Here is a 27,494-nt window from a genome sequence, read left to right as displayed (position 1 = left end):
GCCTTTGAAACTGCTAATAATGCTCTTTTGATGCATATGAAAGAGGATTATCTTCTACCATATGCATCAATAGAGCAGTGTCTAGTAGGCTGCTCACAGTAGTACGAACGAGCTTATGTTTTAAACTAGGTATAAAGCAAAAGATACAAATACCCTCCACACCAGCGCTGATGATTTGGTGGTGCTACTGGTGTAAGCTGTCGTGTACTGATGATAAACCATTGAGCACAATCAGTACTTTTATGCAAAGACCTGGAGGGGCAGACATTTTTGCAAAGTAAAATTGAACAGATATTTGCAATCAATTATTTTAAATGAATTGGAACATTGATGTATTAGATACTCATATAAATTGTTTTCTCTTTTATCCCTTATTAGCTTGATGTCCGGGTTGGCTGCTCTTGATGCGAAGACATCCAGTCGCTTGGGAATAATCACCATTGCCTACTACTTGTGGACCACCTTTGTGGCGGTGATTGTGGGAATCATCATGGTGTCCATCATCCACCCTGGAGGTGCTGCCCAGAAGGAGAACACAGAACACAGCGGGAAGCCGGTGATGAGCTCGGCGGATGCTCTCCTGGACCTGATTCGGTAACTGCACTGCCCGTGGCTGAGCTATAGTGTAACACTCAGCAGATCCATGAAATGGAAGCGTTTTATCAGAGGTTGTCCAAGGAGGAGTATGTAGCACCGAGCAGTAAGAAAATGATGCAAATTGTTCTCTGATTCCGTGACATTTCTCCTGCGTGATACTGTGTTGCAATCGGAAACGGCTTAGTAAAATCTCAACATGAAGAAGAGGATGGGACGTTGTGTTTCGAGGCAGACGCTTAGGCTGGGGCAGGCACTGCTAAGCAATCTTGGGGTTTTCAGAGAGCCTAACGTTTCGCCGTACATATTAGTAAAAAGTCATCTGTACCTGCTGCCATTTCACGTGTACGGCAGCTTTCCGACTCTGCCCTAGGAAAGAGACGGATCGGGCATGTTGATTTTCAATGCCTGACCCTTTTTTTTCCCAGGACATGTTCTCTCTCCCCATTGAAAACACATGCACGATCAGCTGAACTTACTGTACATGTGTATGAGGGAGTTTGGAGAGAGCGCCAAGATTCTCTAATGAATAGGAAGGGCTCATTCACACATACGAGAGCTAGCTGTAGTTTTCCCGGATACTACTGGTACCTATGATATTCTATGGTGCCATTCACATGTACGACTTTTTTCTCCAGACCGAGCGGTCTTCAGAAAATATCGGAATTATGTCCAATTTTCATTTCAGCATCAGATCAAAATCGCAATGGGTCCGTGAAAAAAAAATAAAAAATCGGACCACACGTGGATGACATCAAATTCAGACTGTCAGAATGGAGAAGGCGGAGAAACGTTTTTTTTTTGTTTTGTTTTTTTAATTTCTCCACGTACGAGAATAACGGATGATACTCAGACCACGCTCTGTTCAGAATAATCTGTCCGGGGAAAAGTTGGACATGTGAATGAGTCTTTGCAATGATTAACTTTTTTTTTTTTTTCAAGCTGAGCCCCCTATAATATCTCATCGGACTTTTTTCCTTTAAACTGTAAAAAAAATTAAATCCCCCACTGTCCCAGCAGTAATACTCTGGTGGTCCCCGTCAGTATTTATTTATTTCATATACTCATGTGATCACTACAGCTAACAACTGTCCTCGGCACCGATGCCATCTTGTATGTCGTGTGACCTCTATGGTCGGCGACTGCGGTGCGGACCCCAAGAGCCTCGATGCTGGAGATGAGGAGGAATATTCCATTTTTATTTTTGAACATTTCTTGCTTCCATGTTAATTTTTTTCACTCTCGGACATTCCTCGTTAACACTTTGCTGACAGCAAAGAAAAAAAAAAAACAGGTTAGAAAGTGGGCTTCACATGCTCATCACGTGTCATATTCCAGAAAAAAGCCCCCTTTATTTTGCCATTCATTGTGCTTAGATATATACTTCATTTATAAATTCTCCATGATGTGTCTATTTTATATTATTTTCCTATAAATGAAATCCCTCTCTGGGTGGATTGATGCGGTCCGTACAGATAATATCAGTCTCTGACCCTCCTGTAGGGACAAATTGACCATATAACAATGTGTGAGATTATCCCGGATCTGCTCCCAGTGCAATTTCACTACGTGAGACTGAGTTATAGGAATCAAAACACTTTAATCCTCTCCAAACCCCAACAACAATCTGTCTGATGATCACGGGGTCGTGTCTCTCCGGAGCAATCTGAAACTGACCTGAATGTTACTTATTACATCTGTATTCTCCTCCCGCTGACAGAGGCATGCTATTACGTGATGTCAGTGCTGAGAAGTTATTGCACCCCATGTTTAGAACTAAAACATTAGACTTAAAGAGAATCTGTCATCAGGTTTTGATACCTCATCTTTCAGCAGCATGAATAAGGGGCAGAGACCCTGATTCCAGCGACGTATCACTTAGCTTACTGGGTGCAGCAGCTGTGATAGAATCACATTTTTATTCAGAATGTTGAGCCCTCTATAACCCCGCCCCCACCACTGATTGGCTACTTTCTTTATACACTATATATTGACAGAAAGTGATGGGGGCGTGGTTAAACTAGGAGGCACGAGACATCTAGTCCCGCAGTGATAATGTCCTGCTGATAAACCACTGATTTTACTGAAACAACAGCACATAGCCTAGTAAGTGATACATCGCTGGAATCAGGGTCTCAGCCCCTTCATCATGCTGCTCTCAGATTACATAGCTAAAATTTGCTGACAGATCCCTTTAAAAGGTTGTTGCCAAGATAGTAAGTTACGACAGGGAATATCTTGCTGATTACAGGCAGTCTGGGACCATCAATGATCCTGAGAACAGGGCTCTGCCTGTCCTTACGTGTCTCACAGACAGCTCCATTCACTGTTGCCACATAGCCCTGCCCCAATGGATAGACCATAAATGTTTGGGAAAGCTTTTTTATTTACCGTATTTATTGTATTGTTTAATATAAAAATAAGATATATACTGTATATATTATGTACACACAATTTTTTTGTGGACGAAAAATCCACATTAAAAAAGGTTTCTAAAAAAACAGGATTTTGTTAGAACACTGGTGTTTGATGCTGGTTTTGACGTGGTTTATCGGTGTGATTTTTGACATGTTTTTGTTTTTATTTGCGGTGTAACAATGGGATGCGTTTTCATGGTTCCGTTACACACCTCGCCAAAAAATAACCCACATTAAAAATGCAATAAAAGTACCAATTTTTGTGCGGAAACCGTGCCAGAAAAATGACTTGATGCTCTAAAAGCCACGTAAAAAAAAAAGTGATGAACACTCTTTGCATAAGCGTTCTATTGATTTCAATGGGAAAATATGCCTATAGTGCACAGGCTGCTGTTTTGTTTTTTTTTGTTTCTTCTTCTAAACCAATATGTGAATTAAATGCTTTATACTAAAGCAACATGTCGTGTTTCTGCTAGAGAAAAAAACTCCAAATTTTGGCTACTGAATCAATTGAAGCAGATAAAAACACCCCATAAATAAAAATCCATGTAAAACGCACACCAAAAAAAGTTCCAGAAAATGCGGTGTTATGCAGCATTTTTTTTTTTTTCTTCGGGGGGGATTTTCAGACAGATTATTCAAATAAAAAAAACCCTCTGTGTGAACATACTCTTAGGCTAAAATTAGTTGTTTTTTTTTTTATTCTAGGAACATGTTTCCTTCCAATCTGGTGGAGGCCACTTTTAAGCAGGTCAGTCAGTCACTATATCACTTGTACTATGGTTTATGGTTGCAGAGATATTATTCCATCTGTTGCAATATTTATTTGCTCTAAAACTGTGCAATTTAAATTAACATTTATGTTATCTCTCTTGGAACAATATACTGTTTGTCTGCCTGTTCAATGTGCGATTGCCATAAGACAAAAAGTAGAGTAGTTGACCTCAGTAATCAAACCGATGACAACTTTTCTTTGACAGGTTGGGATCTAAGAGGTAACATTTCTCCTTGTGGCTTGGTATGTGAGAGTAAGGAGACTTAGAGGCCATGCATGCTCCTCTGGGAAATTAAATATGCAAATTGTCTCTTCAGAGAGGACTAGAACTCTAGCGCCACCTATTGGAAGTAGCAATCCTAAAAGTCAATATGGACCCTTTAATGAGCCTTGTCACATGACTTAGGATAAACAGGTTGGAAAGTATAAAAGAAGAACCTGATTGGATGATACATTTGTGTAGTCTTCCTTGGATTATTTTATAAGAATATCTTGTCTTCTAACACTATTTTACATTCTATACTGATGGAAGAACCGTCATCGTTCTGCTATCGGGCTGCAGTCACACATCAGTGGAAAACGTGTCGTTTTTGTCTCATGCATTCTCCGATTATTTTTTCATCCATTTTTAAAAACTGAAGGAGCTGAAACGCGGATAGAGAACTGAACTATAGAGGATGTCTTTTTTTTTTTTTAACTATGTTTAACGGACCTCCATAGAATCAAAGCCGGGTTCAGATGAGTTTATGAAGAATCGTACAATTTTTCATCCATAAAAAAAACCCTGAAAACTTTCATCCGAAGTTCATCCGTATGCCATCCGTGTGTCTGTTTTTTAAATGTGGATTATTTGTAAAAGAAAAAAAAAATGCAAGCGAATAATCTAGAGAAAAAATGGGTCCCCAGCACTTTAAGAACATAAAACATTTCTTGTCTTATTATATTCCACGTTTCAAGGATTCCCCCTTCTTCAGATAAAAAAAGAAAAATAATTGATGTTTATTAAGACAGTAAATATTTCATCTGTTTCTAAAGTGATGGGACCACTACTTTTTTCTTGGTTACAAATTATTAGCTTGTTTATAAAATGTGCAAGGTCAAATACAGTTTCCTATGTTAATGATTGAAATGTAGCTGTAAAATTCAAGTGCAATGTGGATGGTCCATATGGGATCCGTTTTTTTGAGTGAGTGAGTCTCATCCGAAATATGGAGTAAGCTAGTGCATTCTCGATAATTTTTTATTTTTTCCCCCACCAGCGCACATATACAGTCATGACCGAAAGTATTGACACCTTTGAAATTGTTCCAGAAAATATATTTATTTATTTATTTTATTCGCTTTATATAGACCCATTAATTCCTCAGCACTTATTATAATTGTCCCCACTGGGGCTCACACTCTACATTCCCTATCAGTATGTCTTCGGAGTGTGGGAGGAAACCGGAGAACTCGGAGAAAACCCACACAAACACGGGGAGAACATACAAACTCCTTACAGATGTTTTCCTTGGTTGGATTTAAACCCAGGACCCCAGCAGTGCAAAGGCTACAATGTTAACCACTGAGCCACTGTACAGTGCTAACCATTGAGCCAGCATACAATGCTAACCACTGAGCCAACATACAGTGCTAACCACTGAGCCAGCATATAATGCTAACCACTGAGCCAGCATATAATGCTAACCACTGAGTCAGCATACAATGCTAACCACTGAACCAAAAATGAAAGCGTTTCTCCCAGAAATTTATTGCAATTACACACGTTTTGTTATACACGTGTTTATTCCCTTTGTGTGTATTGGAACAGCTCAGAAAAACAGAGAAAAAAGGCAAAATGGACATCATTACACACAAAATCCAAATAATGGGCTGGACACATTTATTGGCTCCCTCATCTTAATATTTGGTTGCACACCCTTTGGAATAAATAACTGCAATTTCTCCCTATAACCATCAACAAGCGTCTTACACCTCTCACCTGGAATTTTGGAGCACTTTTCTGTTGCAGACTGCTCCAGGTCTCTCATATTTGGAGGCGACTTCTCCCAACAGCATTTTTTAGATCTCTGCACAGGTGTTCAATGGGATTTAGATCCGGACTCATTGCTGCCACTTCAGAACTCTCCAGCGCTTTGTTTCCATTCATTTCTGGGGGCTTCTTGAAGTATGTTTGGGGTCATTGTCATCTGACTGTAGGTACTGTGTTCTTTTGTAGGCCTCATTCAGTTTTAGGTAAACAGTAGAATGATGTGCTTTACCAAAAAGCTCTATCTTGGTCTCACTTGTCCGCACAAGGATTTTGGCTTACTCATGTACACTTTGCAAACAGTCTAACTTTTTATGTCTCTGTGTCAGCAGTGGAGTCCTCCCTGGTATAGCGTTTCATTTCATTCACATGTAGACTGACGGTTCTCGCTGACACTGATGCACCCTGAGCCTGCAGGACAGCTTGAAGTTCTTTGGGACTTGAATGGGGCTTCTTATCCACCATCCAGACTATTCTGCATTGCAACCTTTCATCAATTTTTCACTGCCGTCCACATCCATGGAGATTAGCTACAGTGCCATGGGGTGTAAGCTTCTTGATTATGTTGTGCACAGTGGACAGAAGAACATCAAGATCTCTGGAGATGGACTTGTAACCTTGAGATTGTGGCTATTTTTCAACAATTTTGGTTCTCAGATAGTTCTCTTCTCCTCTTTCTGTTCTCCATGCTTAGTGTGACACACACAGATACACAATGCAAAGATGGAGTCAAATTCTCCCCTTATTGTCTGGTTTCAGGTGTGATTTTCATATTGCCCACATCTGTTACTTGCCACAGGTGAGTTTGAACAAGCAGCACATGTTTGAAACAAAATTGTTAACCCACAATTTTGGAACAGTGCCAACAATTTTGTCAGGCTCATTTTTGGGGTTTTGTGTCATATGATGTCCACATATTTATGATGCAATTGCAATAGTTTTCTGGGAGAATACTTCATTTTCTGGAACAATTTCAAGAGTGCCGACACTTTCATCCATCACTGTATTTTACACGTTGGTCTGAACAAACCCTTAATGGCTGAATCTGATCCCCCAAACAGTTGTGAATTGGACATGATGTAAATGTCGCGTATTGAACAAATAGATCTGTTTTAAAACTAATATGCAAATGGTTCAATGAAACTCTATGGGTCTGTATGCTGTCCATTTAAAAACGGAAAGCACTTGAAGATGTAAAAACACATGTGTGAATGTAGCCTTAAAGGGGTTTTCCCACGAACAGAATTAATTTTAATCAACATTTTAATCAATAGATCTTGGAATAATACTAATTTCCACAATAGAATGTTCCTGTGCTGAGATAATCTTATCAATGTGCCCCTGCTGTGTATAGTCTGGTGTATGAGTATCCAATTAATCTAAACAGGTGAGAAAGATGATCATTTTCATATCTAAGTTGAATCACAGTCATTAACTGAAACAGAAACAACTTTGTAGGAGGCTTGAAATTGGGTGAGGAACAGCCAATAATGCTACAATGGTGAGGTTTTGGAAGACTGCTTCATGTCACAGGTCACACACGCCATGGCAAGACTGAGCATAGCAACAAGTTATACTGCATCAGCAAGGTCTCTCCCAAGCAAAGATTTCAAGATGAAGCATCAAGAAAGTTCCAAGGAGACTTAGTGCAGCAGATGAAAGATGCATCATTCTTACTTCCCTTTTAAATCAGAAGATGTCCAGCAGTGCCATCAACTCAGAAATGGCAGCAACCAGCGGGACTCGGCTACGCCAATCTACTGCTTGGAGAAGGCTGGCCAGAAGTGGTCAAGAATTGCAACATGGAAACAAGGCCAAGTGACTGAACTATGCAAGAAAACAGAGGAACTGGTGTGCAGAAAGATGGCGGCAGGTGTTCTGGACTGATACATCAAGATATGAAATATTTAGCTGTAACAGAAGACAGATTGTTCACCCAGAGGCTGAAGAGCTGTAAAATATTGTGTACAGGCAGCAGTGACGTGTGGTGGAGGCCTTTTGAAGTCCAAATTTGGACTTCATTTTCGCAAACAGAATTAGGGATTGGCTCCAAATAAATTCTGCACAAGGGTAAGAGCCCAAATCATACAGATAATGTCAATATGAACTATCTTCAGGGTTAGGAATAACAAGGAGTCCTAGAAGTGATGATCCGGCCCCCGCAGAGCCCTGATCTCACCTCATTGAGTGTCTGAGGGATTATTAGAAGAGACGGAATGATCCGCACAAGCGACATCCACAGAAGATATGTGGTCAGATCTCTAAGTTGTTTGGATCCTCCCTGCTGAGTTTCTTCAAAAACTATGTGCAAGTGTACCTAGAAGAATCAATGCGTTAATTTCGTATGCAAAGGGCGGTTACACCAAATATTAATTAGATCTAGTATTTGTTCATTCACTTTGTTTTTATCAACAAAATGCAAACTATTATTTTTTAAAACATTCTTACTTTGCAGCATCTACTGAACACCTGCCTAACACTTTTGTACAGTACTCTGTGTATATATATATCTGTGAATGTTTATATCTATATACACACTCACCGGCCACTTTATTAGGTACACCATGCTAGTAACGGGTTGGACCCCTTTTGCCTTCAGAACTGCCTCAATTCTTCGTGGCATAGATTCAACAAGGTGCTGGAAGCATTCCTCAGAGATTTTGGTCCATATTGACATGATGGCATCACACAGTTGCCGCAGATTTGTCGGCTGCACATCCCAAAGATGCTCGATACAAGGCAGGATGGATCCATGCTTTCATGTTGTTTACGCCAAATTCTGACCCTACCATCCGAATGTCGCAGCAGAAATCGAGACTCATCAGACCAAGCAACGTTTTTCCAATCTTCTACTGTCCAATTTCGATGAGCTTGTGCAAATTGTAGCCTCAGTTTCCTGTTCTTAGCTGAAAGGAGTGGTACCCAGTGTGGTCTTCTGCTGCTGTAGCCCATCTGCCTCAAAGTTCGACGCACTGTGCATTCAGAGATGCTCTTAGGCCTACCTTGGTTGTAACGGGTGGCGATTTGAGTCACTGTTGCCTTTCTATCAGCTCGAACCAGTCTGCCCATTCTCCTCTGACCTCTGGCATCAACAAGGCATTTCCGCCCACAGAACTGCCGCTCACTGGATTTTTTTTCTTTTTCGGACCATTCTCTGTAAACCCTAGAGATGGTTGTGCGTGAAAATCCCAGTAGATCAGCAGTTTCTGAAATACTCAGACCAGCCCTTCTGGCACCAACAACCATGCCACGTTCAAAGGCACTCAAATCACCTTTCTTCCCCATACTGATGCTCGGTTTGAACTGCAGGAGATTGTCTTGACCATGTCTACATGCCTAAATGCACTGAGTTGCCGCCATGTGATTGGCTGATTAGAAATTAAGTGTTAACAAGAAGTTGGACAGGTGTACCTAATAAAGTGGCCAGTGAGTGTATATATATATATACTGTGTATATATATATATATATATATATATATATAATATATTGTATCTGCTTTCCTGTTTTTCAGTACCGCACCAAGAATATACCCATAGTGAAAAGTGGGAAGACGACTTCTTCAGAAAGTGTCACTCACAGAATCTTCATCTATGGGATCAAGGATGAAAATGGGTCACATATACAGAACTTTGCTCTAGATATCACTCCTTCCCCAGATGTGGTCTACAAGTCAGAACCGGGAACCAGCGATGGGATGAATGTTCTTGGAATTGTCATATTTTCTTCCACCATGGGTATGTGTTATTTGAAAAAATTAAAGTAAATCCCAGCTTGGAGACCCTCTCATAACTACATATAAAAAAATGAATGGGCATGTGCATAGTCCACTCCACTGAAGTCTATGTAGGGGTTATGTAGATAGCCATGCCATGCCAACAACACCATTAGCCTTAGGGTGTGAGGGATTTTTTTGCCGAGATTTTGGAGCAAAAACTCTTTAAAAAGTCACAAGGAGTTAAGAAAAAACACAAGTTTTGATTGGAAAGTTGGAGAGTCTCAGGTCCGAAAATTCAGCATAAAAACTCACTGTGAACTCACCCATAGTCATCACAACTCCAATAGTCATCACAGAGGTAATTGGTTCCCCTAAGGACCAGAAGATGGCGGGGCCAATTCACCTGCCTTATAATCCGGCCATGCCAGAAAAATGACCAGATTGTAAAAAAAAAAAAAGTTCTAAAAACTTTCACATTGACCTGTTTGTACTTTTTACCAAACTATTCATTTGGACAAGAAACAGGCAAAAAAACAAACAAACAAACATATACTGTAGCTATATGAGACCTATATGGAAATGGTGGCTTACTTCTCCACCCCTGTCTTTCAGGTATAATGCTGGGACGCATGGGAACAAGCGGCGTACCTGTTGTCAGTTTCTGTCAGTGCCTGAATGAGTCGGTCATGAAAATTGTAGCCGTTGCCGTCTGGTGAGTTTGGCGTTGACTTTGCATTCTGTATCAGCTATTTAATTTTAGAGAAAAAAAATGTTCTGATCCCATAGTTATCGACGTGTTTTTTTGTGCAACAGGCCTAATATATTGGCTATTGTGTAAATTAAATTTTTTCCAAAATTTTCGGAGAAACATTAAAGACAACAGAAAGAAAATCCAGCTACGGCCATGGCAAGGTGGAAACTGGCCGGGAGGGTGCCAAGTAGTCATTTTACATTGATGCACGTATTTGGAGACAGGGCTAGGGTAGACGGCTAAATCTTTTCCCCAGCAGAAGGGTAACCAAGAGAAGGTTCTTGTTTCATCCAGTCATTTGCAGCTCATTTTCCACCACCCAACAGTCTCATCATTGTACTTTGCCTAATCACAAGAAATTGTTCATGATATCAAGACTTCACCAAACCTCTGTACAGAGCATCATACACGTGAGAAGTAACCACCAACGTCCCACAAGGGTGTCTCAAGTCTAGGAGAAGGTGGTAGAGGTTGACCATGTTGACAGTCGTGAAGGCTGCCTTGACTGAATAGACCTGAAATGTAACTAGTGCACTTTTTTTCTTAAAAAAAGGTGCAATGTGATTATTTTATTTTAGAAATATTTATAAAACACCCAAATAAATTGCAATTGTAGTTACTTGGTATTGTTCCTTGCTTTTTGTAGGTACTTTCCATTTGGGATTGTCTTCCTTATTGCCGGCAAGATCTTGGAAATGGATGATCCCACAGCCATTGGGAAGAAGCTTGGATATTACGCCATCACTGTAGTATGTGGACTGGTGGTACACGGCCTCTTTATTCTTCCCATCATGTATCTATTTATCACTAAGAAGAACCCCATTGTCTTCATCCGAGGAATCCTTCAGGCTCTGCTCATAGCACTGGCCACATCCTCCAGGTAGTAGCCACAGAAGACCTGAATAGTTTGTTATATTTTAATGGAATGTTGTGGAGTTTCCTGTTTTGTTTGGTTGAACATTTCCAACCGCATTATCTGTCCAGCACATGTTTGGCCAAAATTTCACGGTAGTGCTACAAATAATTTGGTGCTTTGTCCCCATATTCTAGGGTGTAATTCCCAGGGCACCTTGCCGTCCTGCTCCGCCAAATTGAGGCTAGGTGCAAAACAGGTTTTAAAGAGGTTGACAGCCCCCGGTGAAATCTTCGGCACTCTTGAAGGATTTGACCCTTCTTGCTGTTTCCAGTGATCGTAACGCGTTTCGCATTGTTCTATTGAGAGACTCGGCTGAGACTTTAGTGAACCACAAGTATAGAAATCACATGTCACATGATGACTGTGGGACCCTGGATCAGTGGAATCCTAATGGTGTGTGTATTATACAGGATTAGGATTTGGCAAGTTGCAGTGATATATATCCATATGTATATATATATATACCGTACATATATATATATACATATATATATAAATTTGGTATCTATATTAAAATTGAAAATGATAAATAATTCAATTATCACACCAGCCGCTAGTGCTATTTTAAACTCAGGAAATTCACATGTACATTAGCATCAATAGACTGACTAAGACCAGATTAATTCGAATGAAGCAACTAATTGGCGTGTGCAAAGATCATTGTGAAGGGAGGAGGATGAAATGAGCTGTGACATCACCTATAGTGGTTGGTGGATCCTGTGTTATCAGCTGTTTATAGAGGTGTTATCAGTCATTGTCACCCTCTGATGATAAGGAAACTGATGAAAACTCTTCCTGAAAGGATAGGAAATCTAAACTAGACTCAGTGGCCAGTGTGAAAATTGTAAGATTACTAAGGCCCCATTCAGGCGTCAAGTTTTTTTTTTACGTAGAAGAAAAACGGCCCTAGTTTCATCGGTAATTTTCATCACAAAATGTCTGTTAGGCAATCCCTGTATGTATGCTGTCGAACATCTGAGAGAGAGCGGGGAATCGGACATATTATTCGAGCACGCTTAATATAGGCGGGTAGCATCCGAGCATGCTCAGATAACACCTTATACGAGCACGTTCTCCCATGACTAATCATTACTTCTGAATACACCTAACGATGTGCTCAGATACACTGTGCACTCGGCCTTTTTTATTTTACATCCATTATATCGTGCGCTGCGTGGAAAAATACGATGTAGATTCCATAGTAATTCCCTTAATTAGCTCCTCGCGCACGATGTCCGTGGTCTGCAGTAATATGTCCGTCTCTGTTATATATTACATTACATAATGGCATAATAGTCTGCAGATACCGCCATGCAGATGTTTTATATTAATGGTGGATCACTACACAGGTACTGACCCTGACATCGACCAATGATAAACGTAGATAACCGCGCTTCTTTCCGTTAGCATTTTCCATCATCTATCAGCGTAGCCTGACATGAGGCCAATATGGAGTGCGCCAGGAACAGCCGTGCTCATATACTGGACATGACAGTAATGTACGTGTGAGCCTCATGTTGTTGGCACCGGTTAGGTTACTTGTGTTATTGCGTTTCGTGCCAGTTTTGCAGTGATGTTTTATGTGCACTATGGCATAAATTTTTAGATTTACAGGACGCTTTTTGGTAAAATCCCGTGTATAGGATTGAGTTAGATTTTGGAGCCAGTTGTATAACACACTTGCGCTAAATTTACAGAGAATGTTGTTTAATGAAATCTGGCCAGAGTGGGCCCCTCAGGTGCCGTGGGCCCCAATGGTTGACCCGGCTTTACCAGAGGCTGATGCCGTTCCTGGTCACAGGCCATTTCAAGTTCCTTCATGAGCATCTGGTCTAAGCTATATTGCAGCCCCTTAATTTGTATCTACCAAAGTGGTTGGCGACCAATACTAGGTCTTCTCTATCAATGGTATGTTGAAACCTCATCAGCTCTGCCATCAGCTTTGATCGGAGACAAAAACTGTCCCGAGCCTACAGTGGGCCCAGGGTTTGCAAGTTGAGCCGTTTTCTAAATGCAAAACAGCTGTTCTAAAGTCTGTAACTACCAAGTTAAGCGCCATGGACTGTAACCACTAAGCTTCGTGCCCAATCTGGAGAAAAGTGTTCATTGATTTAAACCAAAAACCAATTCCGCCTGTGTTACTAAAAAGTTTGGTAAGGCTCTATGCAGACTACATCTGTGTATTTGTGTATATACCAGGAAACGCTCCCAAATTTTGAAATATACCTTTTGGTCTCCTTTTTTCCAACTGTTTAGACCAGTGGTCCCTAACCTTTACTTACATCAAGAACCACATTCATCACTAAGAGATGGTCGCGATCTACAATCTATGTGAAAAAAATTGTAGAAGCCAAATGGCGGCCAATGTCAGATAACTGATCATTAAAGGGTTATCGTTGTTCATTAAAGGGGTTATTCAATATTTGGAGAACCTGTTTTCATTCCTCGTGTTTAGCCCTGTTAAAATAAAACACTTATACTCACCTCCGGTGCCGGCATTGGTACTCGCGTTCCTGGGACTCACATGAGGTCATTACATCACATGATCCCTGCGCCCAATCACCGCCGGCTTCACTATCCCCGCCAGGTACGGACTGGGGCTGTAATTCAGTCCTGGCATTTGAAATCACACAGGCCCATGTTGTCCCCGTCCCCAAGAACCAGACAGAATATATTACTAATATTACCCTGAATGGAGGAAAGGAAAGGAAGATTTACTACAACACCAATATTTCTAATGATACTCGTGGCCTGCTGGGGTGACTTTGTGCCCCATCACAACTCTTAACAGTATGGGTATCTTGAGAATACCGATTCTGTTAACAACGTAGCAGAAAAGGCAGCCCATAACCAGACAGGCCCTTCTGGCATTTGCCACAATTGCCAGATGGCCAGTCCGGCCTTGATCCCCGCCTTCGAATGTATTGATCATGAACAAGAAGTCAGAGCTGTGTCTGCTCTCTGACTTCCTCTTGATGTTCGATTTGTCCGAAGGCGTGGACACACTGGACAGCGACACCTGATAAATAGATAAGGTGCACGATGCATGACGATTACACATTTGTCCCGGCAGCGATCCGTAGACGTGATGCACCACTCACCGTCAGATGCAAAAGTGATTGGAGCCGGAAAAATCATTTAACAATTACTGGTGATTCCCTACATATGACCTGCCTTTCTCTCAATAAATAACTCTTGCTGTAGGAAAATGTCGAAGAGGGCAGGTTTTGGGAGCCAATGTGTTTGTATTGTGCATAGTCATACCTACGAGTAGAGGATATCCAGTTGGGAGCAGGCGGCGGGACGTGGCCAAGGGAACATGAAGTACTGAGGAGGAAGGCGCAAAAGAAGCAGCAAGGAGGAAGCAGGTAGTGTAGCTCGTTGGGGGCAGTCATACCATTGGTGCAACCTGGGCATCTGCACTGGGGCCCGAAAGGTCAGGGGGCCACAACCACCTCAAAAGCAGCAAACAGCTTCTGACACAGACACATTATCATACTGCAAAGGGCCAATATATTGTTCTTACACAGGAGACCTCTTCTGTCTCTGTCCGCCCCTTTTGAGGGTGATTATGTTACCAGCAAGGAGGAGGCGGCCTCAGTGCTAATCAAGGCTAATCATCGCCCTCCTCCACTTCATCCTGCTCATAGTTGTCTGTTATATCCAGTGGAGATATGCCGAGCTAGCAGATACCCATAAGCCACACAGTAGGCCTCCACAAGCCATGGGTATAGCAAACAGTACTTTCCTTTACATTGGGTCACTGCAAAAAAAATGAAACCATACCATGCAATATGCATCATTTTCCAACCGGACTCAATAAGCGATGCATGCCACTGTAAACCTATATGATGATACGTCATTGCAGATATACACCGGAATATCAGCATTACTAATAATAGAGATTCTGAGTTTACAGCGTGTGTTATACTTATACTTGTGTTATACAGCTTACAGCTTGTGTCATACTCCAGAGCTGCATTTATAATTCTACTGACCACTACTGCTGCCACTTACACACTTTGATAAAGTGTTTGTGTTTCGCTAGTTCTGCCACGCTGCCAATAACATTCAAGTGTCTTCTGGAGAACAATCACATAGACAGACGTATCGCAAGGTTTGTGCTGCCTGTTGGAGCCACTATAAATATGGATGGGACCGCCTTGTACGAAGCAGTAGCTGCCATCTTTATCGCACAAGTGAACAATTACGAGCTTGATTTTGGCCAGATCATTACTATCAGGTAGGTCTAAGAAATGTTACTTACATTAAAATAAAACTAAAAAAACCTTTTCAAACATTTTATTTTTTTATTTATACAGTTGTACTCAAAATCATAAGTTACCCCCATTTCATAGTGTTGAGGATAACTTACTGATTGGTCGGGCTCTGACCGCTGGGGCTCCTAGTGATCTTGAGAGCAGGGCACTGGAACCTAGGCCCACTCCTGCAGATTCTCGTGGAGGTACGTATGTTCGACCACACTGTTCTCGGCTGCCTATGGCAGTTCAACAGAGAATGGAAGTTGGGTTCCGCTGCAGAGTCCAATTCCTGGGCTGCAGAGCCTAATTCCTGGGCTGCAGAGTCCAATTCCTGGGCTGCAGAGTCCAATTCCTGGGCTGCAGAGTCCAATTCCTGGGCTGCAGAGTCCAATTCCTGGGCTGCAGAGTCCAATTCCTGGGCTGCAGAGTCCAATTCCTGGGCTGCAGAGTCCAATTCCTGGGCAGCAGAGTCCAATTCCTGGGCTGCAGAGTCCAATTCCTGGGCTGCAGAGCCCCATTTTTAGGATCACTGTGAGTTCCAGCGGTCAGCCCTCTTGTGATCACTAAGTTATCTCATAGCCTATCGGTAAAGGATAAATTACGATTTTGGGACTAACCCTTTAAGATTACATATTGGAAACTGATCTCCCATGGGCTAAGCATATTGGGATGTAAACCAATGTAATAAGATCTGTCACCAGCACCTGCTTGTTGATGGTTTCTATGCAGCAAAAAGTTTCTTTACTCTTCACTGATCAACATTTTTCTAGTATAAAACAGTCAAAAAAGGAATTTATTGGGGCTGTCCTAAAATTCAAATGTAATCTAGGCCAAAAAGTGCCCAAAAAATGAGCATTCTCCAGGAAGTCCTAAAAGGAGGGCAGTAACACCCCTATTTTATCAACAGTGATATTTAGGCTAAAATGACTTGATTGTGTCTCGTATCTTTCCCTCAGCATTACTGCAACAGCGGCAAGCATCGGGGCAGCAGGGATTCCCCAAGCCGGCCTGGTAACCATGGTGATTGTGCTGACCTCAGTTGGCCTGCCCACGGATGACATTACCCTGATCATAGCAGTAGACTGGGCGCTGTGAGTATCCGGAGTGTAAATTGTTCTTACAGTAGCTTATTGCAAAAGTTTACTCTAAAAATGACTTAAAGCAGTAAAGAGGTATTCCCATCTCCAAGATCCTATCCCAATATGTAGTAAGTGTAATAATAACATTAATATTAGCAAATACCTCCAATTAGAAAAATAGTATAGTGTTTCTTATTTGCTATGTCTCTTTCCTCATGTGCAGACATTGCAGGACCTTAGGTATCCATGGTTACGACCACTAGCGACTATCTATCTAACTGTCACTATGTCAGTGGTCGTAACCATGGATATCTAAGTCCTACAATACCTGCACATGAGGAAAGAGACATAGCAAATCAGAAAATCTATACTACATTTCTAATTGGAGGTGTTTGCTAACATTAATATTATTATTACACGTACTACATTTTGGGATAGGATCTTGGAGATGGGAATACCCCTTTAAGTTGGTGGAGTTTATAAACAATATATTTTTCCAACAGCGCTAAACAAATGCTGTATATATAGTATTGGAGGCACGAAGGTTATGTTCACAGTGAGTATATTTCAGGCTTTTATTGAGCCAGTATGCTTTGAAAAAAATCCCGAAAACACTGGAAAGAATATTATATAATATAAAGAACTCGCTGTTCATGTGTTCAGGCCAAAAATGCAAAAAGTGAGCCAACCATTATTCAGATATTTTTAATACTTTACAATAGAAGTCAATGGAAAGGAGAAAAAAAATGCCCGGAAGTTTTTTGTTTTTTACCCCCCACATTTAATGGTTATCAAAACACATCCGAAAATCACCCCTCCAAAAAAACGTTAAGAAAACCATTTAAAAAATGCCCCAAAAAGATTTTCAGAAAGCGACATTAAAAACGCTAACAACATATTTACAAAACCACTTTGGGATTTTAAAAAAATGCAGGCGTTTCCTTAAGCGGTTTCTGATTGAATAAATTGACAAAAAAACAAGCTTTGTGTGAACATGTCCTAACAACACTTCCTCCTCTGGGCGCAGCGATTGCTCCGGATCTACAGAGCTAGAGATGCTAGACATGTTAGTGGCTTGTGCACACCACTGGTTTTCATGGATAGTTCTCGTACCTATGATAGTTTATGGGGCTGTGCACGTGTCCGATTTTTTTTTTACTCGGACCGAATGTTTTGTGGACAAAAATTGGAGACGTGTCCAATTTTGATTCAAAATCATCAATGTCAGTCCGTGAAAAAAAATCAGACCACACTTGGATGGCATCTGAGTGCAGTCCGTTTTTCACGTACTGACATCCGAGAAAAACTAATGCCGCTCTGATCAAACTCTGGTCACAATAATCGGACCATTTTTCTCGGATGTAGAGAAAGTGGTCATGTGATCCTTGCCTCGAGAAGTGGGGATAGGACAATAAATAAACACACACACAAAAAAACAAATCTGTTGCAAATTGGAAGAGGCATTATATAAGCACATGACACAAAAAAATGTAATAATCGATCCAGCATTGAACATTAATTAGTCCCTACAAATAGTTACTACTAGTCTAGAATTCTCCACTAATTCACTAAATGCAATAACACGAGAACCGGCGGCTTATTCCATAAGTTTTGCCCCAGTGTCTTCTCTTCATTCTTGCAGAAGAATAAACATTTATACAATATTCAGATAAAGCAGAATATCTGGACTTGATCCTGTGATTAATGCAAGCACAACTATAGAGCCGTTGCCTCCAGTAATACAGATGTCACGCCACATGTTACTGCAGCGGAATTTCATATATGATTTTAATATTACCCTTCTTGGTTATTGGTTAAACAAGCACCTTGTCAGAGTGAGGGGTAAGTGATGAATGATATAACAGGATTATTATTATTATTCAATAACTAAATTATTCAAACCGCACGTCCAAACTCTTGCTGCCACCTGTCGCCTCCAACTCAAAAATATTGCCAGAATCCGTCCCTTCCTCAGCCCACAATCTACCAAAACTCTTGTGCATGCCCTCATCATCTCCCGCCTTGATTACTGCAACACCCTCCTCTGTGGCCTCCCCGCTAACTCTCTTGCACCGCTCCAGTCTGTCCTCAACTCTGCTGCCCGGCTAATCCACCTCTCTCCTCGCTACTCCCCTGCTTCTCCCCTCTGCCAATCCCTCCACTGGCTCCCAATTCCCCAACGAATCCAGTTCAAACTACTAACACTGATCTACAAAGCCACCCACAACCTGTCCCTTCCCTATATCTCTGAACTAATCTCCCAATATCTTCCCTCGTGTAATCTACGATCCTCCCAAGAGCTCCTACTCTCCTCAACACTTATTCGTTCCTCACACAACCGCCTCCAAGATTTCTCCCGAATATCCCCCATCCTCTGGAATTCTGTGCCCAAACACGTCCGATTATCCACCACCCTCGGATCCTTCAGATGGAACCTGAAAACCCATCTCTTCAGGAAAGTCTACAACCTGAAATGACCATTCTGCCGCCTCACCAACCACCCGAGCAGCCGCATCACCACCACGCAAGCTGCCGCCTCACTACCACCCGAGCTACCACCTCACCACCACCCGAGCTGCCGCCTCACCACCGCCCGACCTGCCGCCTCACCCCCAACCGAGCTGCCGCCTCACCACCACCCGAGCTGCCGCCTCACCACCACCCGAGCTCCGCCTCACCACCACCCGAGCTGCCGCCTCACCACCACCCGAGCTGCCGCCTCACCACCACCAGGGCTGCCGCTTCACCACCACCAGAGCTGCCGCCTCACCAACACCAGAGCTGCCACCTCACCACCACCAGGGCTGCCGCTTCACCACCACCAGAGCTGCCGCCTCACCAACACCAGAGCTGCCGCACCCCCGGTCTTCTGTCTCTTCCCCACAGTCCCATAGAATGTAAGTCCGCAAGGACAGGGTCCTCTCCCCTCTGTACCAGTCTGTCATTGTTAATTTGTTTACTGTAAATGATATCTGTAACTCTATATGTAACCCCTTCTCATGTAAAGCACCATGGAATTAATGGGGCTATGTAAATAAATAATAATAATAATAATTAATATTTACATAGAACCAAAGCAAAAACTAAGAGATAAAACTTACCAGTCCACTTTTCTTCTAATCCACAATTATCCATAACTTTTAGCCAAAAAATCTACACGGTTAATGATCTTGTACGTTCCAGACTCAGGTATCACGTAGGTGCTTTATCCTCTGATGCTCCCATAAGTGCCCCATGAACGTCCCCGCACTGTTCGTGCCGAAAATGCCCGCCACAGATCTCCGCAGAGTGCCAGCTGCAGATACCTACCAGATTAACAACTATATACGTCTCTCATAATATCTATAACTGAAATTCCAGAATAGCATCCGGCACTCACATCTTCTTAAAAGAATTGCTTTATTAATCTAGTAAAATAAAAAGGCACAAAAAATGGTTGACCGCGACCGCGCAAAAATGAAAAAGGCAGAAAAGAAATATGCCAGGCAACATGTTTCAGACCTACATGGTCTTTGGCTTAACAAAGGACTGTAGGTCTGAAACATGTTGCCTGGGAGCGCAGAGGAGAGCTCTTCTGCCTTTTTAATTTTTTGTGCGGTCGTGGTCGACCATTTTTTTAGCCTTTTCTACTATTGGATTAATAAAGCAATATTTTAAGAAGATGTGAGTGCCGGCTATCGTTTGGACTGTTGCCATTACTGGAGTATTGTGCCGTGTACCTGGACAGGTGAGATGATTGCTCCTTTTTCACATTGCAATTCCTAGAATGTCACGAGATCTATAGAATACATATAAAATGACTGAAAAATTATGAAGTACTTAGTAATGAGCAATAATTGTATTTTAATAGGGACCGCTTCCGCACCATGATTAATGTCCTTGGAGATGCATTGGCAGCCGGCATCATGGCACATATCTGCAGGAAAGACTTTGCCAAGCAGAATGAAGAGGTAAAGGTAAAACGTTGTTATTTATTAACTTGTACGTAATGCCTTGGTTGGGTGAATTGGGCATTGGACCCTGGATACCAAGGATGTTTTCCCTAAAGTAAGCATATACATAGGTTTCTTTTTATGCATGTGCTACATATACTGTATGTATATTAAAGTTATGTGTCACTGTCATTAACGTCACATATCAGGTGCTGATGTATGGACCAGAATCAAGAACTCCGTACAGGGCAGGTGCCGGCTGTGTTATACAGCCATCACCTGGCTCTAAAAGCATCTTTCGACACTTACTCCGAATGCCGCTGTTTAATTACTTAAATGCTGCTCTCAGTCTCTGGCTGCTGTCAGTCTCTATCTGCTGTCAGTCTCTGGCAGCTGTCAGTCTCTGGCTGCTCTCAGTCTCTGGCTCCTCTCAGTCTCTGGCTCCTCTCAGTCTCTGGCTGCTGTCAGTCTCTGGCTGTTGTCAGTCTCTAGCTGCTGTCAGTCTCTGGCTGTTGTCAGTCTCTGGCTGCTCTCAGTCTCTGGCTGTTGTCAGTCTCTGGCTGTTGTCAGTCTGGCTGCTGTCAGTCTCTGGCTGCTGTCAGTTTCTGGCTGCTCTCAGTCTCTAGCTGCTCTCAGTCTCTGGCTGTTGTCAGTCTCTGGCTGTTGTCAGTCTGGCTGCTGTCAGTCTCTGGCTGCTCTCAGTCTCTGGCTGTTGTCAGTCTTTGGCTGTTGTCAGTCTGACTGCTGTCAGTCTCTGGCTGCTCTCAGTCTCTGGCTGTTGTCAGTCTCTGGCTGTTGTCAGTCTGGCTGCTGTCAGTCTCTGGCTGCTCTCAGTCTCTGGCTGTTGTCAGTCTTTGGCTGTTGTCAGTCTGACTGTTGTCAGTCTCTGGCTGCTCTCAGTCTCTGGCTGTTGTCAGTCTCTGGCTGTTGTCAGTCTGGCTGCTGTCAGTCTCTGGCTGCTGTCAGTTTCTGGCTGCTCTCAGTCTCTAGCTGCTCTCAGTCTCTGGCTGTTGTCAGTCTCTGGCTGTTGTCAGTCTGGCTGCTGTCAGTCTCTGGCTGCTCTCAGTCTCTGGCTGTTGTCAGTCTTTGGCTGTTGTCAGTCTGACTGCTGTCAGTCTCTGGCTGCTCTCAGTCTCTGGCTGTTGTCAGTCTCTGGCTGCTCTCAGTCTCTGGCAGCGGTGTTTAAGAGGCGCTGATGTATGGACCAGAATCAAGAACTCCGTACAGGGCAGGTGCCGGCTGTGTTATACAGCCATCACCTGGCTCTAAAAGCATCTTTCGACACTTACTCCGAATGCCGCTGTTTAATTACTTAAATGCTGCTCTCAGTCTCTGGCTGTTGTCAGTCTCTGGCTGCTGTCAGTCTCTGGCTGCTGTCAGTCTCTATCTGCTGTCAGTCTCTGGCTGCTCTCAGTCTCTGGCTCCTCTCAGTCTCTGGCTGCTGTCAGTCTCTGGCTGTTGTCAGTCTCTAGCTGCTGTCAGTCTCTGGCTGTTGTCAGTCTCTGGCTGCTCTCAGTCTCTGACTGTTGTCAGTCTCTGGCTGTTGTCAGTCTGGCTGCTGTCAGTCTCTGGCTGCTGTCAGTTTCTGGCTGCTCTCAGTCTCTAGCTGCTCTCAGTCTCTGGCTGTTGTCAGTCTCTGGCTGTTGTCAGTCTGGCTGCTGTCAGTCTCTGGCTGCTCTCAGTCTCTGGCTGTTGTCAGTCTTTGGCTGTTGTCAGTCTGACTGCTGTCAGTCTCTGGCTGCTCTCAGTCTCTGGCTGTTGTCAGTCTCTGGCTGCTGTCAGTCTCTGGCTGCTCTCAGTCTCTGGCAGCGGTGTTTAAGAGGCGCAATCACGTGACACGACTGTTTCGGTGCCCATTCGATGTTACAGTGGGGCAAAAAAGTATTTAGTCAGTCAGCAATAGTGCAAGTTCCACCACTTAAAAAGATGAGAGGCGTCTGTAATTTACATCATAGGTAGACCTCAACTATGGGAGACAAACTGAGAAAAAAAAATCCAGAAAATCACATTGTCTGTTTTTTTATCATTTTATTTGCATATTATGGTGGAAAATAAGTATTTGGTCAGAAACAAAATTTCATCTCAATACTTTGTAATATATCCTTTGTTGGCAATGACAGAGGTCAAACGTTTTCTGTAAGTCTTCACAAGGTTGCCACACACTGTTGTTGGTATGTTGGCCCATTCCTCCATGCAGATCTCCTCTAGAGCAGTGATGTTTTTGGCTTTTCGCTTGGCAACACGGACTTTCAACTCCCTCCAAAGGTTTTCTATAGGGTTGAGATCTGGAGACTGGCTAGGCCACTCCAGGACCTTGAAATGCTTCTTACGAAGCCACTCCTTCGTTGCCCTGGCGGTGTGCTTTGGATCATTGTCATGTTGAAAGACCCAGCCACGTTTCATCTTCAATGCCCTTGCTGATGGAAGGAGGTTTGCACTCAAAATCTCACGATACATGGCCCCATTCATTCTTTCATGTACTCGGATCAGTCGTCCTGGCCCCTTTGCAGAGAAACAGCCCCAAAGCATGATGTTTCCACCACCATGCTTTACAGTAGGTATGGTGTTGGATGGATGCAACTCAGTATTCTTTTTCCTCCAAACACGACAAGTTGTGTTTCTACCAAACAGTTCCAGTTTGGTTTCATCAGACCATAGGACATTCTCCCAAAACTCCTCTGGATCATCCAAATGCTCTCTAGCAAACTTCAGACGGGCCCGGACATGTACTGGCTTAAGCAGTGGGACACGTCTGGCACTGCAGGATCTGAGTCCATGGTGGCGTAGTGTGTTACTTATGGTAGGCCTTGTTACATTGGTCCCAGCTCTCTGCAGTTCATTCACTAGGTCCCCCCGCGTGGTTCTGGGATTTTTGCTCACCGTTCTTGTGATCATTCTGACCCCACGCTGTGGGATTTTGCGTGGAGCCCCAGATCGAGGGAGATTATCAGTGGTCTTGAATGTCTTCCATTTTCTAATTATTGCTCCCACTGTTGATTTCTTCACTCCAAGCTGGTTGGCTATTGCAGATTCAGTCTTCCCAGCCTGGTGCAGGGCTACAATTTTGTTTCTGGTGTCCTTTGACAGCTCTTTGGTCTTCACCATAGTGGAGTTTGGAGTCAGACTGTTTGAGGGTGTGCACAGGTGTCTTTTTATACTGATAACAAGTTTAAACAGGTGCCATTACTACAGGTAATGAGTGGAGGAAAGAGGAGACTCTTAAAGAAGAAGTTACAGGTCTGTGAGAGCCAGAAATCTTGATTGTTTGTTTCTGACCAAATACTTATTTTCCACCATAATATGCAAATAAAATGATAAAAAAACAGACAATGTGATTTTCTGGATTTTTATTTCTCAGTTTGTCTCCCATAGTTGAGGTCTACCTATGATGTAAATTACAGACGCCTCTCATCTTTTTAAGTGGTGGAACTTGCACTATTGCTGACTGACTAAATACTTTTTTGCCCCACTGTATATAAAATGAATTAACCCATAGGGCAAAGAACGTGAAGTGGAAAAAAAATCGGAACACCAGAATTGCCGTTTTTTTTTGTTACCACTAAAATATATTTATAAAAAAAAAACTAGATAAGTTTGGTATTTCTGTAATGATACCGACACCGAGAATCATGTTTCCAAATTATTGGACGCCATAAAAAATTAACCCCCCCCAAAACAATGGTGGCTTTGAATTTTTTTGTTTCATTGCTTTATATGGTATAATAGGCAACATCATTCAAAGTTACAACTTATGCAGAAAAATAATCCAAAGGAAAAAAAACAAGTCCTAGACGGAAAAATAAAAAGTGAATGGGGTATTCCCATCTCCAAGATCCTATTCCAATATGAAGCGGGTGTAATAATAATAATATTAGCAAATACCTCCAATTAGAAATGTAGTACAGTTCTTCTGATTCACTGTGTCGCTTACCCCATGTGCAGGCATTGCAGGACCTTAGGTATCCATGGTTACAACCACTCATATAGTGACAGTTAGTTACTTAGTTAGCTGTTAGTGGTTGTAACCATGGCTACCTACACTACTGCAATGCCCTGCACATGGGGTAAACGACATAGCGAATCAGAAGAACTATACTACATTTCTAATTTGCGGTATTTGCTAATATTATTATTACACCTACTTTATATTGGGATGGGATCTTGGAGATGGGAATACCCCTTTAATGCTTTTGCAAGAAAGAGTATGGAGAGAATTTAAAGTGCAAAAATGAAAAAAAAAAAAATCATGAAGAATTTAAACAGATTTGCCAGGTCATTTTTTGTACTGTCAATCTTGTAGGAATATAACTAGAAATAAACAAACTTTTCAGGTGACTTCGATTAATCAACTTATTGATTATGCTCAATTTATGATCACTGACCGCCTCTTGGCCAAAAAAGGTTGTCCATCTTCTGTAACAATTTTTTTTATTTATTTTGACTTAAATGCATGTATTTTATGTATTTTGGGCTAATAATCTTTTTCTGTTTTAGATTTCATTAAAAATTTTGCATCGTTTCATCATATAACTGAGTTAAAGAAGCCCTTCTCCAATCAACTTTTTTATCCTCTCGATATAATGCAGTCATCATATTATACAGTGTTGTGTACTTACAATTGCTCCTTTTGCCTTTCCACCCAGCTAATTCTTCTATTTTCTCTGCTCTATGTAGAAGCGGGAAGTCTCTTGTCCCTACATTTATCGTCCCCCTCTTCAACACCTGACCCAGCTGCTCCCTCCTCCCCCTGTCAGGGACTTTTGCTGTGATTTATGACTCATGCAGGGAAAATTGACCTCCTGTTTCTACATAGAGCTTAGAAGGATTCAGCTAGTCTATTTTTAATCACGTGATATCATAGACCTAATGGAATAGAGAAGAATTAGCTGGGTAGAAAGGAAAAATGAGCAATTGTAAGTACACAGTGCTGTATAATATGATGACTGCAATATATTAAGAAGATAAAAACTTTGATAGGAGGAAGAGTGCTTCTTTAAGTGAGAATCCATCAGTCCGACCACTTTGATGGTCTGATGAAGAGTTTGTAACTCTGTTACCTTTCTTTTTCTGAGCTCCTCTCAGTTGATTTGACCAACGACCACATTAATGTTAAATGTACATGGAAATGAAAGGCCAAATGGTGCAAAAGTTGTAATGAAACCCAATTGTAAAAATGATTTTTAGTCCCAAATACATGCAATTAAGTAAAACAAAAAGAAGTGTTACCAAAAGTGGACAAACCCTTTAAGTTTGAACATGGTCTCCTCTGTTTATAGAGGAGTCACATGATTGCTGTATCCAATAACACGAGATCTATTACTATAGATGACCTCGTGTAAGATTTATATACAGTTTTTTTTTTGTGATGACGTGTACTATGGATCTGGGCTGGGAAATAACATGTGTCATAGAAATGATCTGCAGCAAGTGTATTTCCATCTCAGATATTCCGCAATCTGCCCTCATCATTTCCACTCCAGATCTCGCGATTCACCCCGTTGTAGCTATATCTCTCCGTCTGTAAGGTTTTCCTCACTCTCTCCCCTCCATCTGGGCCTGCGCTTTTTATTTCCTCACGTCTGGGACTATTTTTACTGATCTTTCAACCTGTTGTGAGTTAGAACGGAAATCTGGAAATTCTTTGACTTTGGGCGTCTCTGACGGGAAATCAAGAGATCTTTTATATTAACCTTTTCCATCCAGTACGGCAGTTGTTACAGCATCTACTATTCGGATGTGACCCTCCGTCTCCGGCGTAGACGATGGATGGCCCCGTTTATCCTCTGGGTCCTGTCTCCGGATTGGTTTTGGTGACATCATCGCTCTTGTAGTGATCGACGCTGATCCCTTAATCGTTGTAGGAGTTAATTTGGTCTCTTAAGTGCAATCTGCAGGGTGGGATAGGAAGGAAACGAGGGGCCGGGAAACGAGGGGCCGGGTCTTAATGAGCTCAGTAACAAGGGAACACTGGCTCAGTCAGTGCGGCTCGGCTGGGTGCGCGGGGTCTTTAAAGTGGTTTGCCTTTGGTCAAGCTCTTATTGGTAGAGTATAAAAGTTGCACAAACATAATAGAGCACATTTTCTAGGATCTTTTGTATACAAAGCAATTAAACAAAGTTTGAGGTTTTCAAAAACTTTCATGTGAAATGCTATTTGGCCTCTACATCTATTTTAGGGTCATATTATAGTATTTTTTTTATTTGAATAGGTTAAAAAGTTTTTTAAAAAAAAAACACACCTGCTTAAGTAAAAAAGAAAAAAAAAAAAGAAGAAAAAAGCGCCACCCTTGTCCACAGGTCAGGTCTCCAGCTGTGAGACATAGAGAAGACAGAAATGGCTTATTACCACTCCTGTTTTCTCCTTTGCTGACTATATACTTCTTAATGGTCACTATTTACTGAATAGAAGAATCGCAATGCTGATGCTTGTATTGGACCCAGCGATCAGATGATCGCCGCGTATCTACTCGGCATAGCAGTGCTGCTGGGTCCTAGCTAACCTGGATCAGCTCTGCTAATGACTTGTGTCACTGTAGTGGGCTGCTTTCCCTGTGACTGGGGGAAAAAGTTATGTCCCCCTTAGATCTTTTAGAATCTTTGCTTAATAAAAAAAAAAATATAAAAAATTTCAGCATGCCAGAGTTTGACCTGAAATTTGGATCACAATCGGCCAATCAAGTCAGTGAGTCCGTGGAAAACATTGACTGCACTTGGACGACATATGAGTGCAGTCCGATTTCCAGGGACTGACACAATTGAGAAAATGGAGACTTTTTTTCCCATCTTCTTTTCCTCCAAGACACTCTGATCTCACTCTGATCTCAGTATGATCACTCTGATCTCAGTCTGATCACACTCTGATCACGCTCTGATCACTCTCTGATCTCACTGTGATCTCACTCTGATCTCACTATGATCACACTCTGATCTCACTCTGATCTCAGTCTCCTCTCACTCTGATCACACTTTGATCACACTCTGATCTCAGTCTGATCTCAGTCTCCTCTCACTGTGATCACACTCT

At 42.2% G+C, this 27,494-nt stretch overlaps 1 protein-coding gene across 3 annotated transcripts in view; it reads left to right on the top strand.

Moving 5' to 3' along the window:
• Nucleotides 1–27,494, top strand: part of SLC1A7 (solute carrier family 1 member 7) — a 66,683-nt gene that overhangs the window by 36,311 nt on the left and 2,878 nt on the right. For 2 of the 3 annotated variants that reach the window (XM_077277754.1, XM_077277752.1), the window contains 8 exons: nt 379–594; nt 3,720–3,762; nt 9,328–9,550; nt 10,144–10,243; nt 10,929–11,162; nt 15,247–15,441; nt 16,417–16,551; nt 20,390–20,495. In XM_077277754.1, coding sequence (XP_077133869.1) covers nt 379–594; nt 3,720–3,762; nt 9,328–9,550; nt 10,144–10,243; nt 10,929–11,162; nt 15,247–15,441; nt 16,417–16,551; nt 20,390–20,495 — 1,252 coding nt within the window. The remainder of the gene's footprint in view (nt 1–378; nt 595–3,719; nt 3,763–9,327; nt 9,551–10,143; nt 10,244–10,928; nt 11,163–15,246; nt 15,442–16,416; nt 16,552–20,389; nt 20,496–27,494) is intronic. The other variant, XM_077277753.1, reaches the window with a different exon arrangement.

This window comes from Ranitomeya variabilis, chromosome 8 (assembly GCF_051348905.1).
Source record: "Ranitomeya variabilis isolate aRanVar5 chromosome 8, aRanVar5.hap1, whole genome shotgun sequence".
NCBI classification, from domain to species: domain Eukaryota; kingdom Metazoa; phylum Chordata; class Amphibia; order Anura; family Dendrobatidae; genus Ranitomeya; species Ranitomeya variabilis.
This window is presented reverse-complemented; position numbering and strand designations above follow the sequence as displayed.